The 19,523-nt window shown below is 43.5% G+C and overlaps 1 protein-coding gene across 1 annotated transcript in view; it reads right to left on the reverse strand.

The window, feature by feature from the left end:
* polrmt (polymerase (RNA) mitochondrial (DNA directed)) overlaps positions 1 to 19,523 on the reverse strand; it is a 44,223-nt gene that overhangs the window by 19,997 nt on the left and 4,703 nt on the right. Inside the window, exons 6-15 of the mRNA XM_019896606.1 lie at positions 18,433 to 18,582; positions 15,816 to 15,983; positions 15,519 to 15,689; positions 14,784 to 15,023; positions 12,793 to 13,578; positions 11,944 to 12,066; positions 10,156 to 10,278; positions 8,795 to 8,974; positions 7,166 to 7,252; positions 4,856 to 4,969 (exon numbers count right to left, since the gene is read on the reverse strand). Of these exons, the coding sequence (XP_019752165.1) occupies positions 4,856 to 4,969; positions 7,166 to 7,252; positions 8,795 to 8,974; positions 10,156 to 10,278; positions 11,944 to 12,066; positions 12,793 to 13,578; positions 14,784 to 15,023; positions 15,519 to 15,689; positions 15,816 to 15,983; positions 18,433 to 18,582 (2,142 nt within the window). The remainder of the gene's footprint in view (positions 1 to 4,855; positions 4,970 to 7,165; positions 7,253 to 8,794; positions 8,975 to 10,155; positions 10,279 to 11,943; positions 12,067 to 12,792; positions 13,579 to 14,783; positions 15,024 to 15,518; positions 15,690 to 15,815; positions 15,984 to 18,432; positions 18,583 to 19,523) is intronic.

Genomic DNA, 19,523 nt, shown 5'->3' on the forward strand with positions numbered 1-19,523 from the left:
GTAATGGAAGCTACCTTTGCTGTGACAAAAGGAAGGCCGGCTAGTAAATGAGGTCATTATTTGTGGCCCTTTTTATTCACAACGCAAGTGTGTATTGAGGACCTGACTCAAAGCTATGATGAACGAGAACCTTGGCTAACCTGGAGGAGAAAGGCGGCAGGGGGAGGACGAGCCCCCCGCGGTGTAAATCACTTGAGAGCCGCACATGACGACGCGTACAAAAGCAATCACGAACCACAGAGAAGCAAGCCCTCCCCATTCGTCCCTTTCGGTTCACAACATAAAGCTTCAATCCGCAAATGGTCATCTAATATTTAACCGTTTCATGCACCAATTAATGACAACCCGTAACCTGATAACATGATAAACTGTCCACTGTAGTAACCGCTGTCCCTGGAAGGGTTAAATGCATGTAGTCGGGCACGCCGCTTTTTCTTTTCTTTTTTTTTTTTTTAAACCAAACTCTCCCCCTTGTCCTTGAAAGTGGAGCTGCATTTGTTATGATGATGTAGTCGGGCACACCACTTTTTTATTTTATTTTTTTTAAACCAAACTCTCCTCCTTGTCCTTGAAAGTGGAGCTGCATTTGTTATGATGTCACCCCAAAATGCCGCTGGGTCCTGCCAGATCAACGGAACATCGTGTCACCCCTTGGGAACGGCTCGATCCGATTCAGATGTCCCATAAAATCTCATAAAGCTTTGGTTCCTTGAATTTAAAATTCCAACACCGGGTAAAACTCGACACAATTGTGGCTGGAAATATCAGGAAGCTAGAGAAGTTTTGTGTAGAGCAGGGGTGGGGAACCTTTTTGACCAAGAGAGCCATGAAAGCAAAATATTTGGATGTATGTATTTCAGTGAGAGCCATATAATATACTGTATTTTAAAAGTGAGTTTAACAAAATGTCAGTACAATAAGCCTCTCAATTTATTTTTTTAAATAACTGAGTGATAAAACTCACCATTAATGTGAATGTTTTTTTCCGTTCCTTACTATTGCTAAAGATCCAGCAAAGCTCGCGGAATTAGAGTCGCCTTACACGGAGTTGCTGCTGGCTAGCTTGCACGCTTTCTTTCTGCTGTCACCGGCGGGGTATTTTGATGTGAACGTAGCGTGGCGTGTGTCAAAGTGCCGCTTTACTTTCACCGCTGCAGTTTTGTCATCGCAAATTAGACACACCGCAGAACCTGTTCTAACCACGAAGACGAATTCTTAGGTCCATTCGTCCTGAAGTGTACCATACTCGTCATTTTTTTCTTCTTTTCACCATCTGCTTTGTCAAAGGGTTAGCGTTGAGCTAATGATCAAGCAGACTGATTCAAAAGGGGGCGTTTACCCAGCAACGGCCAACATAGGCCAGTATCATCCAATTAAAATTGCTCCTGCAGCCCTGAACAGGACATGAGCAGTGAAAAATCGATGGATGGATTAAACAAGTGAGAATAATTCGTTTTATCTGCGAGCCAGATGCAATTGTCAAAAGAGCCACACCTGGCTCGCGAGCCATAGGTTCCCGACCCCTGGTGTAGAGACATTTTGACGCGGACATTTTTCTAGCTTTGGCCCAGATGGAATGTTTGTTAGCGAAGGAAAGTGGAAAAAGAGCTTTCTGAATGAATGACCGCCTCAAGCCACTTCACAGGAGAGCGCTTCCGAGAAAGACCCAGTGTGAGTCCATCCGTTGCAGAGAGGATTTTCCACAGCAGCTATAATTGTTTTACGGTATATAATTTTGCACTGCTGTCGTAACAACCAAACCTCGTTAAGATTTTCGAGCCCGTGAGCATCTATGAACAAATGAGGTGCAATAGTTAACCGTCTGGGGAAATTATTACCCTCAGCATAACCTCGCTGCTCCTGGCCTCCTATGGAGGACTTAGACCATAAGCCTGCTGTCACACTATTAAGTGAAAAATCCAGTCAAAAAGATGACCACACCCTGTCCCACCAACAGCAAGGATTGAGGAAAGGGAAGTAAAAAATAAACAAACAATGTGAGCCGGCGTGACTTCTGATCCAATTAGTGTCTCGCAATCCTGTTAGGGAGCCTCCGATGTATGTTGACATTTCGTTCTTCTCTCGTTTCCTCGCCTTCTTCAGCCATAACAAGTACCGTATTTTCCGCAAGATGAGGTGCTTCGGAGTATAAGGCGCACTTTCAATGAATGGCCTATTTTATAACTGTTTTCATATATAGGGCGCACCGCATTGTAAGGCGAATAGAATAGAAGCTAGAATAGTGGATGCGTTTGCGTTATGCATCCACTAAATGGAGCTACGCTAAAGGGAATAAAATACAATCCGGCTTTATATAAAGCGTTCACAACTGCTGCAGCTGTAACAAAGCGCTTTGCAGAACATTTAAAATACAAAGTCCAAGAAATCAGAAGATTGATCGATATATCATGCGAACCGGTTTATAAGGCACACCGTCGGCTTTTGAGAAATTTGAATGCTTTTAGGTGCGCCTTTGAGTGCGGAAAATACGGTACTGGAGTACATCTGGGTATGTGTAAGTGCCAGGTCACTAGCGGCGCGAGCGGATAGTTGAATGGAAAAAGAACCGCAACACATTTTTTGACGCCTTCCCTTTCAATCCTGCACCTCATTACTCATAAGGTTACCAAATGTAATACATCTGTCCATTTTCTTGTCCTGTTCAGGGTCATGTGTTTGCTGGAGCATCTCAGATGACTCCCAGCCAAAGGCGGACTACAGCAAGGACTGGTCGGCAGCCAGTCGTGGGGCGCATACACAATCGAGATGGACAAACATTCACACGCGTTTACACCGTCAGTGAGTGGGGACTGAATTTAGCATGCACTAAATGATGATGCCGCCCCTTTCCCAACACTTGCTGGTTTTCTTCCAGTGCCTGGCTCCTCATTTTGCAATCCTATCCCTTGTCTAATTATGAATGACCCCCTCACAGCAACACAATGGCCTTGGATTGAAGAAGCAGAGAGGAGATGGGGAGATTGTGTGTGTGTTTGTGTGTGCTAATACAAAAAAACTTCAAAAGGGTTAATCAGCCTCCTTGTCCATGCTGGACATGACACCAAGCAGAATCAATCAGAAGAAAGTGAGGGATGAGAGACGGACCCTCGGGGGAGCCGCCATCTGTTAGCGCAGCTCTCTTGCACCTGCTTGTGAGGTGTCACTCCCCCTTCTGAAGCAACCCCTCTGCTTGATGTCATACTTAAGAGAAGACAGCTCCGTGGGCAAGCTATAAGGTCTTGCCGCCCGCACGTGTATGGCATCTGCCATACAGGATGGCCGCGTCCTTCATTTACTTTGCAAATAAGCCTTTGGATATAATCACTCACGTCCTCAAAAAGCGGTTCAAGTAACGGCACATTAATCCGCTGCTACGTCGCGGGTCACCTATCGCAGCTATTTTGGCTGGACATATAAAAATGCTTTTGTGTTCAAATATAATGCGTCAATGCATTGCATGAATTTCAGGTTCTGAAGAGGAGACTGAAGAGACACAAACACTTGCAAACACGTGTTCGCCAAAAATGAGGGCAGAAGTGTTGCTTCAACACAAGGAATAACTGATCATAAACACACACGCACGCACACACACACACGCACGCACGCGCACGCACACCCTGGCGCGCTATCTAAAGAAGTGCTGGCACATTGACATTTATGTCTCAGACGCACCACTGTCAGCCTCTCCGCGGTGACAAACAACTCTAATGATGTTGTGGAGCTCCATTTCAGTGGGGGCCACTCATGCCAATCTCACGCCACCATCAGCGCTGCACTCACCAACACCCAACCTATCAGGACCTGGACATTCTAGCCGGAGCACTCCGGCTTGGGAAAGCATCCCGCGTTTTGGAAATGTTGAGAATGGCATGCGGGCGGCTCGAACAAAAAGCCAGGCGAGCTAAGAGATGTAATCATTCATCCATACGCAGGAAGTGGGCCTTGTTTACTCACAAAGGGGTTGACGAGATACAATATTTCTCAAGTTCAGAAAGTCCAGACAGTACGGTGGCCAGCAGGACAGAAAGTTTCAATAACATCCCCCAAAAAATCTTTTACCAGCACATTCTTAATCCTTGCCAAAGCACAGTGAGGGAAGCAAGAAGTGAGTTGGCTAAGGAATATTCATTTTGGGGCTGCAATGAGAAACTCTGCATGACAAGTGCAAATACTTTTACTGTCCGTTTTTTTTCTTTTTGCTCAAGCAGCAACATTGGGTACCCTTCGTACTGTTCTAACAGTTGGGCTCACACAGTGATTCCCAAATGACACACTCGTGTGTCTTCAGCCTTCATCGGGTCTGCTAAGGCGAATGATCCTCTTTCAAAAATCATTGTTTAAGATGTGTGTGCATTTCTTCAATTGTTGTGAGTATGTACATCAGCCTTATGTTCCACTAAACCGGTCCTGACATAACACCGAATAAGTAATTTGTGAGTGAATTGAGACAAGATCGTCATTTCAGGATGCAGTATACTTTCTGTGACTTTTTTTTTGGGGGGTAACCATGAGATTTTTCTCATTTAAAATACGTGCCTTATTTCAATAAAGGTTGGACAATACTGGGTTAACACCATCGTGAAAGAAGTGGCATAGCATTGTTTGGCCCACTGGAGGAAATTTCATATTAAAAAAAAAAATGTCCAATTGAAGCACAGAGCGCTATCACATTAATGCAAAACTAGAGATAAGAGTAGCGCCAACTGTACAAACAGGAGACAAAGCTAGAGGAGAAGAAACCATCATGGAGGTATTGTGAGGCCAGTGTTACTGATTATACTTTATTTTTTTTTTTTTAGCTCAGGATAAAGTCTTTGAGTTTCCATGCATAGCGCCGCTCTGTACGTTTGCTTACCATTTTGCTACGTGTGCGGTGGTAGGGCTGGATGATGGGCAAACCCAGGGGGGTCACCCACTGCACCGTGTGTCCCGCTTTGGATATGAGCCTGGCGCTATCCGTCAACCAGTCCTGCAACAAACAGAGACCACCCTCAATCAATAAGACCATGGCTCAAATGACATCACAAGCATAATTGTGTTTTGACAAGATCAGCAGCACGGCAACAGAGTCGTAGTTTATGAGGAAAAAAACGTGAGCTTAAACAAATCGAGAGAATAAAAATGTCAAAATCATAAGTCATGCAATTTGTAGCATTTCCACTGATTAGCGTACTAAGAATGCAGTAAGAAGAGCGGATTACGACGACTCATATAAAACTGGCTGGCAACTTGTTTTTGCAGTTATAACTGAGACAGTGCGGTGAGAGGTGCGTGTAGCTCCCAATAGGTCAGTAGTATCAATATCTGCGAACAGAAAGCAAAATTATGAGGATTGTGTTCCCCGGTGTTATCGTTTTGCAACCATGGCCCCTAACACTCCTTCATTCAATTGCAACTCTTGTGACAAGAATGATGAACTATTTCAAGCAATTGAAAGCACATGATCCAGCATCAAAGTATGTCTGAAAAACGTTTTGCAACCACCTTTGTCAACCTGATAGGAAATAGATTAAACAAGTTAGGCAGCCTATATTTGGTGTGCATGTTTAGAAAAGGGGACACAGTTCAGGAAGTGGACTTATTATTGTTATTATTGTTCTTGTTCTATTTAGTAATCATCAATACATCATCGATATGACCTTTCCTTTTAGGCAAACAATTGTTGCCGACCTGCAGAGGAACACATGGATTGTTGTTTCAAAAAAAAAAAAAAAACATTGCAAAGTTCCACAGCATTTTGTCTTTAAGCCCTAGTAATGCCACTAAGTTCCTTCTAACGCACACAGACACACACAAACACACCCGTCTGTGAGGAAGATGGATGATCATAGTCTTTCCCGAGGCGAATGCGCTCTCATCTTATTTCTCTCTCTGAGCCAGAAACAAAGACAAGGAGACAGCCGGGGAGTGACGGATGGACTAACCACATAGTTAGAGACTGACTGATCAATGAGTGGATTGATAGGTGGCGGGCCGAGGTGGAGAGTGTGCCGAGAATAAATAGGACGTGTTCTAGCAAGGAAAGAGGTCAGCGGCGGGATTGATTCGCCACCGTAAATTCTTTCTCTCAAACCCGGGCTGTCCCCGCTCAATCCACAAAGGAGGAGCGCCGCAGCGGGCGGGCACAGGTTCTATCAGCGTAGCGGGCCGCGCTCCGCTTGTGAAGATAATGCACACGGTCCCCGCCAGGTATAAGTCGCGATTAATGGAGGCAACGAGGTGAATGTGCGCCATTGGCAATTTTTCATCACCTGATAATGCCAAGAACAAGTCATTAATAAGAGGAAGATGTTCCCCTCTGCGGTGCTGGAAGCTACTCATCCCAAGCTGGCTACAAGTATATTTCATCTGTGGACCGATGTTCATGTATCTGTTGCTTCTGAGAAAATATGATTATGGGGTGGGAAGGAGAGAGAGCTTTGTTCTCGTTGAGATGCCCTTGAGCAAAGCTTGAAATATGTGATCATAAAAGTGGTGGCAATTATTTGTTGGTATCCTGACTTACAAGTTTAATTTGTTCCCTAAGACTCAAACACAATGTACTGAATCTCAAATAAATGTTCAGCATTGAAATGAACTCAAATTGCATTAATATGTTCCAGCCAGCAAAAAGCCAAGGCTTGTATCGTCAAAATTGTTTATGTTCCAAAACGAAGGGTTGCCAAATGTTACAGGAATCACTGCAGGCTAACTTGTCACGGCCGTAACATGTTGTGATTGTTCCAAACATTAAAAAGAAAAAAAAATGTGGCTTGGTTTCCCTGCACTCCCTTCATGGAGCGCAGCAGCCCCGTTGAGTCCCTTATAACCTGATCGGAAAATGACCCCCATTCGGATGTGAATGAATCTGTCTTTGCACTGCAGTGAAGCATATTATTGCGACAAAAGTACGACGTGTCAATGGTCGATGCGTTGTGCAATTCACAATAGTTTTCCCGGCTACTAGCTGCCTTCTTCATCAATGCACGAGTCACCAAATCACACTTTGGGGATGTTAGCTGCCTTCCGACGTCCCTAAAAATGTTGACATCCTGAATTATAAATTTTGTTCCAAATTTGACAAGTTCAGTGGAGACAAAGGACACAGACTCCAGTTTATTATGAATTTCAAATTTCAAGACAAAACAGAAGGGCTTGAATGAGGACTTTAGTCTAACACACCCACCTGGATCTCTCTCGTTCCTGTAAACATCTCCTTTAGGCCACTGAACACTTGTCGCACCAGGTAGTGAGACGCTTCCCAAACATATTCCTGAAACAGACCGATGAGATGCTACAGTATAAAATATGACACTAGAGGGCTTCGAAGTTGTTCACCTTGAACAAAAAAAAATCAACTTACACAGGGAAAAAGTGAATGTATCTCTTCATAAAACCTTTATGGAGTATGTTAAGAAACGTTTTAACGTTTTTCATTGTCATACAACTATCAGGAAGAGTTAACTGCTATTAAATAAATAAATGAATTAAGACTACAAAAAAGTACTACTCACCCTAGAACAGGTTAAATGCTTTTCTGGCCTTTTTCTAGCTAGTCATTAGCCATTATGCTTTTGGCTATAGCTTGCTAAAATAATGGCCAGTCATTTTTTCAGGTTTTTATTTTTCCAGAAAACACTATAAATGGAATCAACTATTAAGTGTATTACATTTATTAATCATTTCATTTCATATTATTTCATTGAAGGATCTGTTTAACTAAGAATGTAGCTGATTTTAGCAGTGGTGGCTAGCATCATGAGGGCATTTTTAATTTAATTATTATTTTTATTTATTTATTTATTTTTTGTCCAACTCTGACTTCGGTTATCATTTTAAGAGAGTAATGACAAATTTATGTACGGTGATAGATCATCTTCTTGCTCATTGAGCAGCAAGGTACTTTACAATGTCGGAATGAATTCACTTATTGTGGATATTGTTACATCTTTTCCCTTTGCCGTCAATGGTACCCACTGGTCACACCACACGACCGGAGTTCAGCCTGCAGCTGTTAACCGAGTTAAAATTTGAAATCGCGTGACACCGCTTTTGCAGTCCAAATTTATGGATGTGCTCCAGATTATTTGCACTTTGAGCTTCCGCTGCCCATAAATTGCAAAAGCAAAAGAAGATTGAAGACTAACTGGGACTATTTCCGATGTAATGACAGTATGTCCTGATCAACCACGCAGCCCGCTGCACCATCAGTCACTTATAACCATTCCCCACAAATTCCCTGGTGAAGCAATTAGGAGATATGATGCAAAAGTCATCGGCAACAACACTCCTGAGTGCAAGATAATAATAGATAGCACCGCCATGTCGCTCCCATGCGCACTGGAAATAAGATCAACTTTTGGTATAATGCGACTGATTTGAGATGATTAGATGATCGTGAAGAACGAGCGCTGACCACAGAGGACCCATTTGTGCCCATGCGGGCCTAAAAATAGCAGCGCGGTATCACATGTCTGTTATTTGTTCCCGTCCACTCCTAGTATAATATTTCACTGCATGCTGATTGCGTGTGTGAATACTGTAAGTGGCTGTTGTTAATCTGCTGTGTCAAGGTCAGAGCGACATGATGAAAATATCCTCAGATGCTGTCATCTGCGTGATAAACGTGCGGAAGCGGGAGGAGAACAGTCCTTAGCAGGGTTGCACACCTTCTAGCAAATATGCACATTGTGCAGAGTGCCCCACATACAGTGGAGGAGATCCTGTGCAGAGACCATGCTAAAAATAAACCCGGCTGCAGCGTGAGGGAACTCCTCCCTCTTTTTCCCCACCCTCACCCCTCTCGCTACTGTACCTTTGGGAACTCATCAATCTCCTTCAGGCGCTTTTCGATCTGGAGCCTTCCCCCGTAGCGTGTGACCCCGTACACCACCGTCATCACGGTTTGCTTGACCACTTTCCGGTTGATGAAGCCCTCCAGGATCTGGGCGATCTTCAGGCCGTTCTGAGCATCGCGGGCTCGGAACTCCTCAACCTGAAACACAAAGCATGTTGGGCGGGAGTACAATCACTGACACTGTTGTGGGAAAACAGGAGGCGGCCGACCCTTGTTGCAATTTGATGCAATCAAGGCAACAAGGCTAGGAAGTGCACAATCACTTCTTGCACTATTTTTTGTTGAAAGTAATCGTCACTATCTGTTGTGGCAATATGCTAATTTCGTCAACTATCATATGGGCAAGACTATCACCCGGTGCGTCTACAAAGAGATTCTGCAACATTTGCTTCATACAGTGTGCGAGAAGACAAGTGACAGTTGTAGCAAGACAACTCATGGCTGCTCACAATGGCCTGAGCATCTTACAGTTCCTGGCCGAGAAGAACGTGTATGCCCTAAAGATGACCCATGATGATGGCAATCTAGAGGATTCCAGAAGAATCCTTCCAGAATCCTTCCAGATAAGAATCCTTGCGTAAAGGCACGGCGGCGGTTGGGAAAGTGTGTTAGACTCCAGGGAGATTATTTCAAAGGTGAAACTTGCCATTTATAGTTTAGAATTAAAATTTACAGAAAATCCCACGTGACACAATTTACGGGTTTGTAGTCCTGCTATTTCGCAGGGTTTTTTTGGATAGTTCATAAGTTTATTTTGTTTTCCCTTCCCGTCAGTTTGAGTGCAATTCCAAAGTCAAACACTAGATGGATGCACACTATATGTAGAAACAGGAAGTACAATATTTCAGCTCACCCTAGTTTTTGCTGAATATGACTGAATGTCATCCTCTTAAATCCTGTTTTTTACACCGACAGAAATCAATGGCCGCAGGTTCATTTCATAATGGTCATCTTTGGGCATGATGCTGGATGTATATTGCGGGGTGATAAATTTGTTAGTTTGGAAAATTGGGATTTGTTTACTGGAAATACATGGAGTGATGGTACAATGTGACACTGTTAGTATAAAATATTAGCCATTGCTCTTGCTCTTTTCCAATATATCATTATGGTGCAGTACACATTTACACTTTTGGAAAACACAACCACTACCTGTATTAATTGAAATACCCTGATGAATGTTTGATGAAAAATGAGCATTAATTTTGGTGTCTGTGCCTAATGTTGTGACCCATAAGTGTACTGTATATCCGCAAATATGGTACCTCAGACAGTTTCCCCATCTAGTGCATGGCAGTTATGTTGAGTTGTGCTCTGACCTGCTGCGCCACTCCACTGTACACGTCCTGCGGCACATCACAGGGCATGAGGTTGACTGACGTGGCGCCAATAACGTCTCGGCCGAGCGCAGCGTAGTGCTGGAGCCCGTTGCAAGAGCCGTCCTGGAGGAGATGGTAGGGGAGATTAAAAGCAGCCGTGTGATGGAAATGAGAACAGAAATATGGATGGAGGATGTGGGTCGGGTGCATGCAGGGGGAAATGGACAATTAAAACAACATATTAAGCACAGAAAAGATTAATCTAAAGAGCATGTGTCAAAAATACAATAAACTAAATACTTCCCAGACATTCAGATATGTTCATTCATTAATAATTAAATGAATAATTAATGTCTTAATCCTTAGCTAAAATATGAAGGGGATATTGCATCCATCAGCATGATACTGAGGACCTCATTTATTATTATAAGCACTTTAATGAATTCATAGTAATCCTCTATAGAGCAAAACAGCATAATGTGATCATTTTGAAACGTAAAGAGTCCGGATGATTCCTTATTGGATTGATATCACAATACAACAAAATAAAATTTTTCGAAACATCAGTATGGGCAATGATAAGGCGGTCACATGAGCCAAAGTAATGCAGCGAGCAGCAACTTTTGACACATTATGACCCCCCCACCCCCCCCATACATGAATGAGACAAAATATTGCAAAAACTTGTACTGCTAAATCAAAATCACGTTGTGAAGTACATCTGTGATAAGTGAAGCTCCTCGCAGATGCTGATGTGCCCCTCAAAATGGGGGGTTGGTGGGGTGGGGGGTAATACATCGCTGGACCACTCGCTTTTCAGTCCATATGAAAAGTAAAGCGAGCGATAAATAAATAAGTGATGTAGTTACCGTACAGCAGCGCTTCCACAATAACATTGAGGCAGAATGGCTCTTGAGTGCAGGGTTTCGCTGGCTTTATCGAGCCGAGGCACATGAAAAATCTCACGTTACACCAATAAACGAAAACTAAGAGCGAGGTACAAAGTCAATATAAAGTGCAGTTCGTGTCCTCCTCAGAAAGACAAAGTCATCACAAAAATGAGGTCGCACCAAACATTTGCAGACATATGAATGATATCTGTAGTTCAAAATGTGTTTCGTCGATTTTGTCCAATTTTTTTCCAGTGGGATGTACGTGATTTTAGCATGCTCTGTTAACTAGAGTGTGTATCAGAAGCGGTTAAATGATAAGAAATCGTTCTTTTAACAGGGTTCACAAAGACTTATTTGACAGAAGGAATTATTTTGATCATGTACTTTCTATCGTATTTTGATCATCATATTGAACATTTTGCATTTGCCTGTTGAAATCGCTGTCCGCACGGTCATCCGTTACTGTCATTAAGAGGTAACTGCTCCTTTAAGAAATCCTTGGATGGTTTTCATGTGGCCTTTAAAAGTGCGGCTAAAAACATGAATGGTGGTCAAAATCTAAATTTGGTAGCTATATCCGAGACTCAAAAGAGAAGAAATGTGCTCTGGTTCATATGCTGCCCATCGAGATGACTCAATTATTAAAACAGCTTAATTTGATAATCGATTAGTTGTTGACTAATCAATTAATTTTGACCCAGCTAGACAACTCTCCAACTCAAACCATAACTATGATGTGGCCACTGATGAAAATGAGTTTGACCCCTCTGCATATTGTCCATAGTAATGGCCCCTTCCTTGGCCTAAATCAGCAGGGAAAGGGCTCCAGGTGACCGGCGACCCGAATGCGGACAAGCGCAAATGTAAATGGGGTGGATGCAAACATTGATGGTACCTGGTGAACAGGAAAATGAGAGATGAACCGGGTTGGGTCGGGAGATCGCACGGCGCTGGCGATCTCCATGCAGCAGGCGAGAGCTTGCCACGGCTCATCTGCATTCATCCACCATTTCTTACCCTGAGGCGACAAATAACAAGCATCAGGCATGTCACCCTGCATACATATTTTAGATCAGGCCAATATACAAAACGTTAACGTCGGTTTGAATAGTTGAGAAGTACAACATAATTTCAAAACATAGGAAAAAACATGCTGTATTGCACATTTGCCGCGAGTGTTAATTGCGGGGCAGCTAAGCCGCCGATTGGTTAGCAAGTGGGCACGTCACCTGAGTGGATTATTGTCTTAATGTTTTCAATTATATTCGTGATTTATTTGAAGGGTTCTGAGGTATATTATAGAACATTAGCAGCTGGGTTCTTTAGTGGTTAGCATTTTGGCGTGACCAATTCATTGGCTGCTATTTGCACTTTTAAATTTGGCCAAACTTTGCAGATTTTCGTGCCTTTTTTTTTTTTTTTTTTACATATTACAACAAATGCCATTCAAACTCACCCCCCAAAAGATGTTTCTCTTAGTTGTAAAGTTAAGTTACTTGTGCCTTTAATTTGTATATTTATTGTTATAAGGGTTAAGGGCCCCCCCCCCAAAAAGTCTATCTTATTAATTATACATGTTTTGAATTAATCGGCCGATTATGGTGATGGGGATTTTACTCCGCCAAATATCAGAATCGGTATCGAGCTCAAAATATCCATATCGGTTTGGTTCCTAGTTAGCAGATCTGCCTCATAATTCTGCTGACAAACAATGTGAAGCAAATAGCAATAAAGATGGACGCACATTCAAGGGGCGGTCAGCAGAGTCCAGAATGTCCTCCATGATAGAGTTGGCATATTCCAGCCTTCCTTGCACTGAGCTCCTCTTCTTCAAGCCTGTCAGATTGACTAAGTGGATCTTGAGCCAGTCCAGCCCCTTCGGCCCAAGCGGCTTCCCCTCCGCGAACAACAAGATGGAGCGGGTCACGTCGCTTCCCAGGTGATTGAAGTACGGAGGACAGGGATACGTGCGTCCCCGGAAATCCATATTATGCGGGAACCAGAAGACCTCATCCCTGACGTGGTTGGCGATGGAGAGTTTATAAAGAGCGTCCATGCGCAAGCTGTGCATCTCGCTGCATTTCTTTCTGGCGTTGAAAACCTCCCGCTTCAAGTGGGCCTTCTCGCTGGCAGTGTAAGACGAGTCCTGCGAGTTGAAAAGGGGAATTTTCGGGGCCTCCGACAAGGGAGGAGGGATGTCTAGCTTTTCACTACCCCGATCATTAAAGATGGAAATAATGATGTCCAAGAGAGGTTTGTTGATCCTCCAGGCGCAGTTACCCAGCTGGTTAAGGGAGTCAAGGACCGGGTGAAGGTTCTGGCATCTCTCCAACAACTCGTCGTGCTGTGTCGCCCCATCCAGGGTACGCATCAGCTTGGCCGGGGTCAGCAGGTACGCGCCAAACTTGGCCGAGGTCCAGGGTACAGGAGGGCAGCGCATAGGCATCACGGAGGAGTCGAAGGTCAGTTTGGTCTCCACGGCCTCCTGCTGCATCTGAGTCAGGATCGGGTGGGGCTTGATGAAGCCCACCTGAGAGGAGAGAACCGAGTTCATCAAACGCAATTACAGCACTGGAAGAAACCTTAAATTACGCAACCGCGTTAAAGGGAGCAGTCACACAAAAAGGAAAGAAACAATTTGTCGCTGAACATCCTGCATCCCATGTTACGTTAACCCCGCATTTAATGTCATGCACTTTGTGATGCAATTATTTTTCGACCAAAATATACCGGAAATGTCATTTTTCACATAATATCAGGGGCTATGTACATTTTATGCACTTGTGTGACAAGTGCATTTGTAGTTTAGTGGGATGTGGACAGCATGGATTTTATTCCCGGCCACTTTTCAATACTCAACTATTTCCGACACTATTTTTTTTTATTTTTATGAACACAAACCTAATTGATGCCTCCACCACATGATGCCAACAACAAAAATGCGCACAACTATCAACACAAAATTCATTTACCCCACTGTTGTTAATATACTGTTTCTTCAAGCTATGGCTTTAAAATGAATGCGTTGTAAATAGTGTTGTGGCAAATAAATACAGTGATTTGACAGCAAAGAATAAACAAGCCCAACATTGCTTTGCACCTCTCAGACTGTCACGCTGTGTCGTAAAGTCATTAGGCAGCTCCCCTGATGGGCTAACCTCCAAAGAGAGAAACAGAAAAGGTGGGGAGAAGAGTCACGGCAAAGACAGAGACGGCGGCAAGAACTGCCTGGTAAGCGCAAGGTGAAAGCTCAGTTATCTCCCCGTCCCCAAAGTCTTCCCTCGCGCTTTCCCATGACACGGTCACTTCACCCTCCTGCAGAGTCTGGTGACAGCCAATCAGCAAGCCAATTAAAAAGGAGACACATAAAAAAAGGGATTAGCCTGGATTCTTTGCGCGGGAGGGTAAGCGGTTTTATAATTCGCCCTCACGGGAGCGCCGTGCTGGATATTGGGGTGCAAAAGGTGACACTGACTTAAGACTGACAAAAAGCCAAGGTCAAGTGTATTCAGATGCTTCTAGTCATTAGTCCAATGAAAAAGTCTTTCTCTCATTCAGTGGATCACTTCATCGATGAACTGATCATGAACAATTCTGTCGAGTGCGTGGAGAAGAAACGATGCACGTTTGCATCCTGAAGATGACAACATGATGTAAACAATCCCTTTTTGTACAAAATCAAAAGATATGATGAGACAGAGCCACTCCTCTGACAGAGATGGGCGGACATGATACCTGTCGGTTGCTGCGAAAAGTGTACATGTGGTAAAGGATGGGGATGGACTTCCTCTCGTAGGCGGAGTTCAGGATGTCGCTATTGATTTTCAGGTTCTTGACCATCAAATCCACCAGGTACGTTCCCAGCTCCAGAGTGACCACGTACGGCCAGGAGGATTCGCAGCCCTGGAGCGTGGGCCCTGACGGGTGTTCCGTTTCCAGCTTGCACCACTCCTCCCTGGGAAGGACGTTGCGCGCCTGGAAGGAGAAGTCAAGTACAGTTTATTTGCGCATGAAGCACACAGTATTGACATGATTCAAGTCAAGAACAGTTTATTTGCGCATGAAGCACACGGTATTGACCTGATTCCTAGAAAGTGAGTTCACTGGAAAACACCACTCTTTCTCATTTGTGTGCGTGTGTTTAGATGCAACCCTTGTGAGGAGAAGCGGATCAGAAAATGGATGGAGGGATGAAGTAAGACAAAATATACAAAGAACAGTTTGCCTACATGTGCCCTGTGATTGGCTGGCAACCAGTTTAGGGTCTACTGCCCGAAGACGGCTGAGATATTAAGTACAGTATTTACCAACACTCAAACACTGGATGACTTCTCATTTGAGAATCTTTTTCTTGTTGTTTTTTTGGTCATTTTAACCATATAATGTGATTTGAAACGGCATTTGTCTAGGATCTGGTGTGACTTCTGGAAAAACGTTAGCTTGTGCTGTTTTTTTTTTTTTTGTGTATACCTCGGTGTCTTTGGATAGGAGGTCCGTGTATGCCTTGTAAATGCTGCTCAGCTTATCCACCATCTGATATCTGTACTTCTGGTAGACCGAGTACATGGTGTAGATGCGCATGCCAATATCTTTGGCTACAGTAATCAGGGACTCTCCGCTGGGCGGGATGCTGGAAACACTCTGGTGGGACACAGGTCACAGCAGCAAGTAGTCAGTCATGTGAGTCAATCAATCGCAGGATAGCCTTGAACCTCCGCCGTGTGGCTTTTGGTTCAGAAGCCGGCTGAGGTTGGCGGGCTGCATTACCTGTATCATGATATCCACATAGACTTTGTCCTCTAGCAGACAGAGGTAGGGATAAAGGTTGAGTTTGAAGTCCTTGCTGCTGGTCTTCCCCAGGATCATCTTGCACTCCCGTAAAGCCTGGAGGAGGGCCTTGTGCCACTGAGCCCGCTGCTCCAGCAGCAATGCCCTCTAAAAGGATGACATTGGTTGCGTTAACAATGCAGACAATGGCAGTCAACGACACTGCTACTACATTTGTTGTTCCTTTTCGCCTTTCTTTTATTCTTAACGCATTGGATCGGGAGTCGGAATCGGCAGATACTTAAAACCAAAGACTCGGATTCAGAATCTTGTAATTTCCAAAAAAAAAAAAAAAAGACGTGATCCAGATGCCCGTTTAAGTTTCTCCCGTAGTTCAATAAACGACTGAAAAGTGCACGTATGCAGCTTTGCTGATGAGGCAGCGTCTTGGATCTGATGGACAATTCTTGCTTCAAAGGAGCTTTTATTTGCTTCCTTCGCCTTAAGTGCTTGCTCATGCGGTATTTCGATGATGTCTTGTGAAGAGTATGGTTCTTGACCTGCTCCATATGCCTTAACTTCTGTTGTGAATTGGTGAAATATGAATCAAATGGAGTTGACGTGATAAGAGCCTCTTTCACACTGCCTGTAAAACGCTGATTTTTTCATGGCACTGTTCCATACAAATAAAACACATTATTAACATCATCATCATCCTCCTCATCCGCCCCAGCTAGGAACAGGCAGACAAAGTCAACCCAGAGGGTCGTATGAGACTCGAAATAGAGGAAGAACAAAGCCTACGTGTCAAGGTATTGCTGGAACAGGAGTGTGAAGATTAACACCTGACACTTACTGCTCCCTCGGTGTTGTGTCGAAAGCAATTGTCACTATCCAACATGAATTTTCGACACCAGGTGATGGCTGCCGATGTCGTGTAATTATCGAATGATGGTAAGCTGTACCACAGTGTGAACACGCACAAATTTGGGCAAAATCCAGTTTCCCCTAGTTCAGTGCAAAAGGGAAAAGTGGTTAAATGCCAACTATTCTTTCAAGGATTCTGATGTGACATTTTCTCGGGAGTCAGCATACAAGCAGGGATTGTTTATCACATATTACACTGAACAGAGGGCAAATCATTATGAAATTCCAGGCAAGGCACGAAAAATGTCTGTGCATTGCATTGCTTGTTTAACCCAGATGCCTTCAAATCAAAGTTATCATATGAGAGTAACCAGGAATTATGTAATGACAATGATTAGATGATACATAGAGGATTATTCCTTATTTCCCAATAAATATGACATCACTATGAAAAAAATGGCACAAGTGACAGAGAACAGTTAAATTGTGTGTTTGTACAGCACAACACATACCAAAACTTAAATGGGCAACGCTAAGTGCATAAGTGCACGCGAACATGTTTTTGAAATAATATGCCTTGAAAGTCAAACTAAATTTGGAATAATATTAGCAAGCACGCTAACGTAAATTCACTTAAACTCGCAAGATCGCTGGGAGGGCAGTCCCCACATTAGCTGCCAGGACTACTACTTCGACTTTTTCTTCTTCTACGTCTTCTTCCTCCTGCTAATTTCTTTCAATGTTTGGCTCCGCCTCCTACAGTAGCACGCGGCATCCGCCACAACAAGGATTGACTATTTATAGCACCAAAAGGCGCAAGAAGATCAGGATTCCACCTTTGGCCACAATGCGACGCACGATTGTAGTTCTGTAAGCACTTTTAAACTAAAAAGAAAAAAATTCCGTCGTTAAGAGTAGGCGTTTTGAATCCAACCGGAATTTATTTGCTGCTCTCAACATGATTAGGGGATTCGGGATTTGGGGTGCAAGTCACAGCTCTACTGTTCTTTGTTTCTTTTTTTTGTAAAATTAGTTTCCCAAACACGTGACTTACAGTTCAGTGTGACTAACAGTCTGGGTGTGTGTTTTTTTTAATTATTATTCTTTATGATGGATTTTATGACTGATGAGAAAATACCGTATACGTGGATTATCGTTATCGGTGGAGGACAGGGCCTGGGGTCCACTGCAATGCGAAATGCCCATCTGAGTGTGGAATACTTGATCTTCAATCAGAAATTTTTAGCCAGCAGGTGTAGTAGTTTTAAGTTGTGACAGTCTGGATGGTGGGTTGGAGAGGTGACTCTCAGCGCCTCCTCTCCTGAGTCCCTCAATACAATATGTTATTATTCTGCCCTGCCTGCTTGCCTGCCTGCCTGTCTTCTGTAAATGCTCCTTGGCCACTGGGGACTCTCGGCTTACTCGCTTCCCACGTAGCCCATCTGCAGAGGAGGACGAGCCAGCTTGGACTGTAAATGCCACGGTTAGAAAAAAGAAAGGACATTTCCTTCGTCCATACTTGTAGTGGACAATGTGTGACCTCCAAAATGTCTCACTAGTGAAAATAAGAAAATGACCCCCCCCCCTCCTCCTTTTTTTTTTTTTTGACAGTCCAACAAAAAGTTACATTTTATCACTTGAGTCTATTGAGACCCATTTTCTGGGTCTGCTTTGTCAGTTCTAGTTAACCTGAGCAGATTTGTGGAGACGTCTGATGTCAGAATGAAGATTAGGTTGCTAGATGGCTTACCATTTTAGCCATGTTTTCTGTGACAGGCTTGGCTGCCTCCACAGAGTCAATGGTGACCGTGCAGGCCTTCTCAATGCTGAGCTGGAATTTGAAACGTTCCTGGAGCTCGTCTCGAGTGAAATCCAGCTTTGGGTACTGGTGGTTATCCCTCTGAACACACACACACACACACACACACACACACACACACACACACACACACACACACACACACACACACACACACGGTAACATTAATTTGACATTTTAATTGCAAATCGTAAAAAGATCAAGACCATTGCAATTCTAAAACCTCATGGACTGAATCTTGACGGAAGCATTCAACGACAAGGCAGGGTCTGGTCAGTGACCGACTTAAGAGTGTGATGTGAGATCTCGCCCGGTCCAAGCCACAGAACGATATTTATCTAGTAGTCTGACAGCGCGACTGTCGTGAATGACAAAGAAGTTATGCAGTTTGACAAGGCCATAAGAGTTACTTGGAGCAGCGAGTTAAAAAAAAAAAAAAAAAAAAAAAAAAAAAGAGCTTGGTTCATGAATCACATGCTGCCTCACCATGTCAAAATACATATACTTTATCTGATCTCATGTATCAGCCTATTTTGCCAAATATCCATGACAAACCTGCAAATGGTCATAACGTAAGAATAACTATGCTCATCAATGCATAGTATTCAATTTCATCATATCTTTTAGTATGGCCCGAATGTATGGGAGCGAAGGAGCAACGACTCTCTCGCAGCTGAACCAAAATCAAACTGCATTTTATATGAGCATGTGACACAGAGCAAACAGTATTCTAATGAGCTTGAGCTTCTGCCACCAACATGGTCTCCCGAGGCTCCACGAGAGACCATCCTGTTTGCTATTTCGCTATCGAGCGAGCCAGTTTATTTGGGCAGCGTTTCAGCCGTTAGGTCGCCAATGACGTCAGTTCTGAATTATGAAACAAACACAAAAAATAAATAAATAAATAAAACTCTCGTTAGTCAACAAAGATACGAGAGAGAACAAAGCAAATAGGATAGCAGAATGAAGTGAAGGCTCAAAATATAATGCTTGGAATGGAATGAATGAAAAATGTGAAAGAT

Source organism: Hippocampus comes, unplaced genomic scaffold (genome assembly GCF_001891065.2).
Source record: "Hippocampus comes isolate QL1 unplaced genomic scaffold, H_comes_QL1_v1.1 scaffold22, whole genome shotgun sequence".
Lineage (NCBI taxonomy): Eukaryota > Metazoa > Chordata > Actinopteri > Syngnathiformes > Syngnathidae > Hippocampus > Hippocampus comes.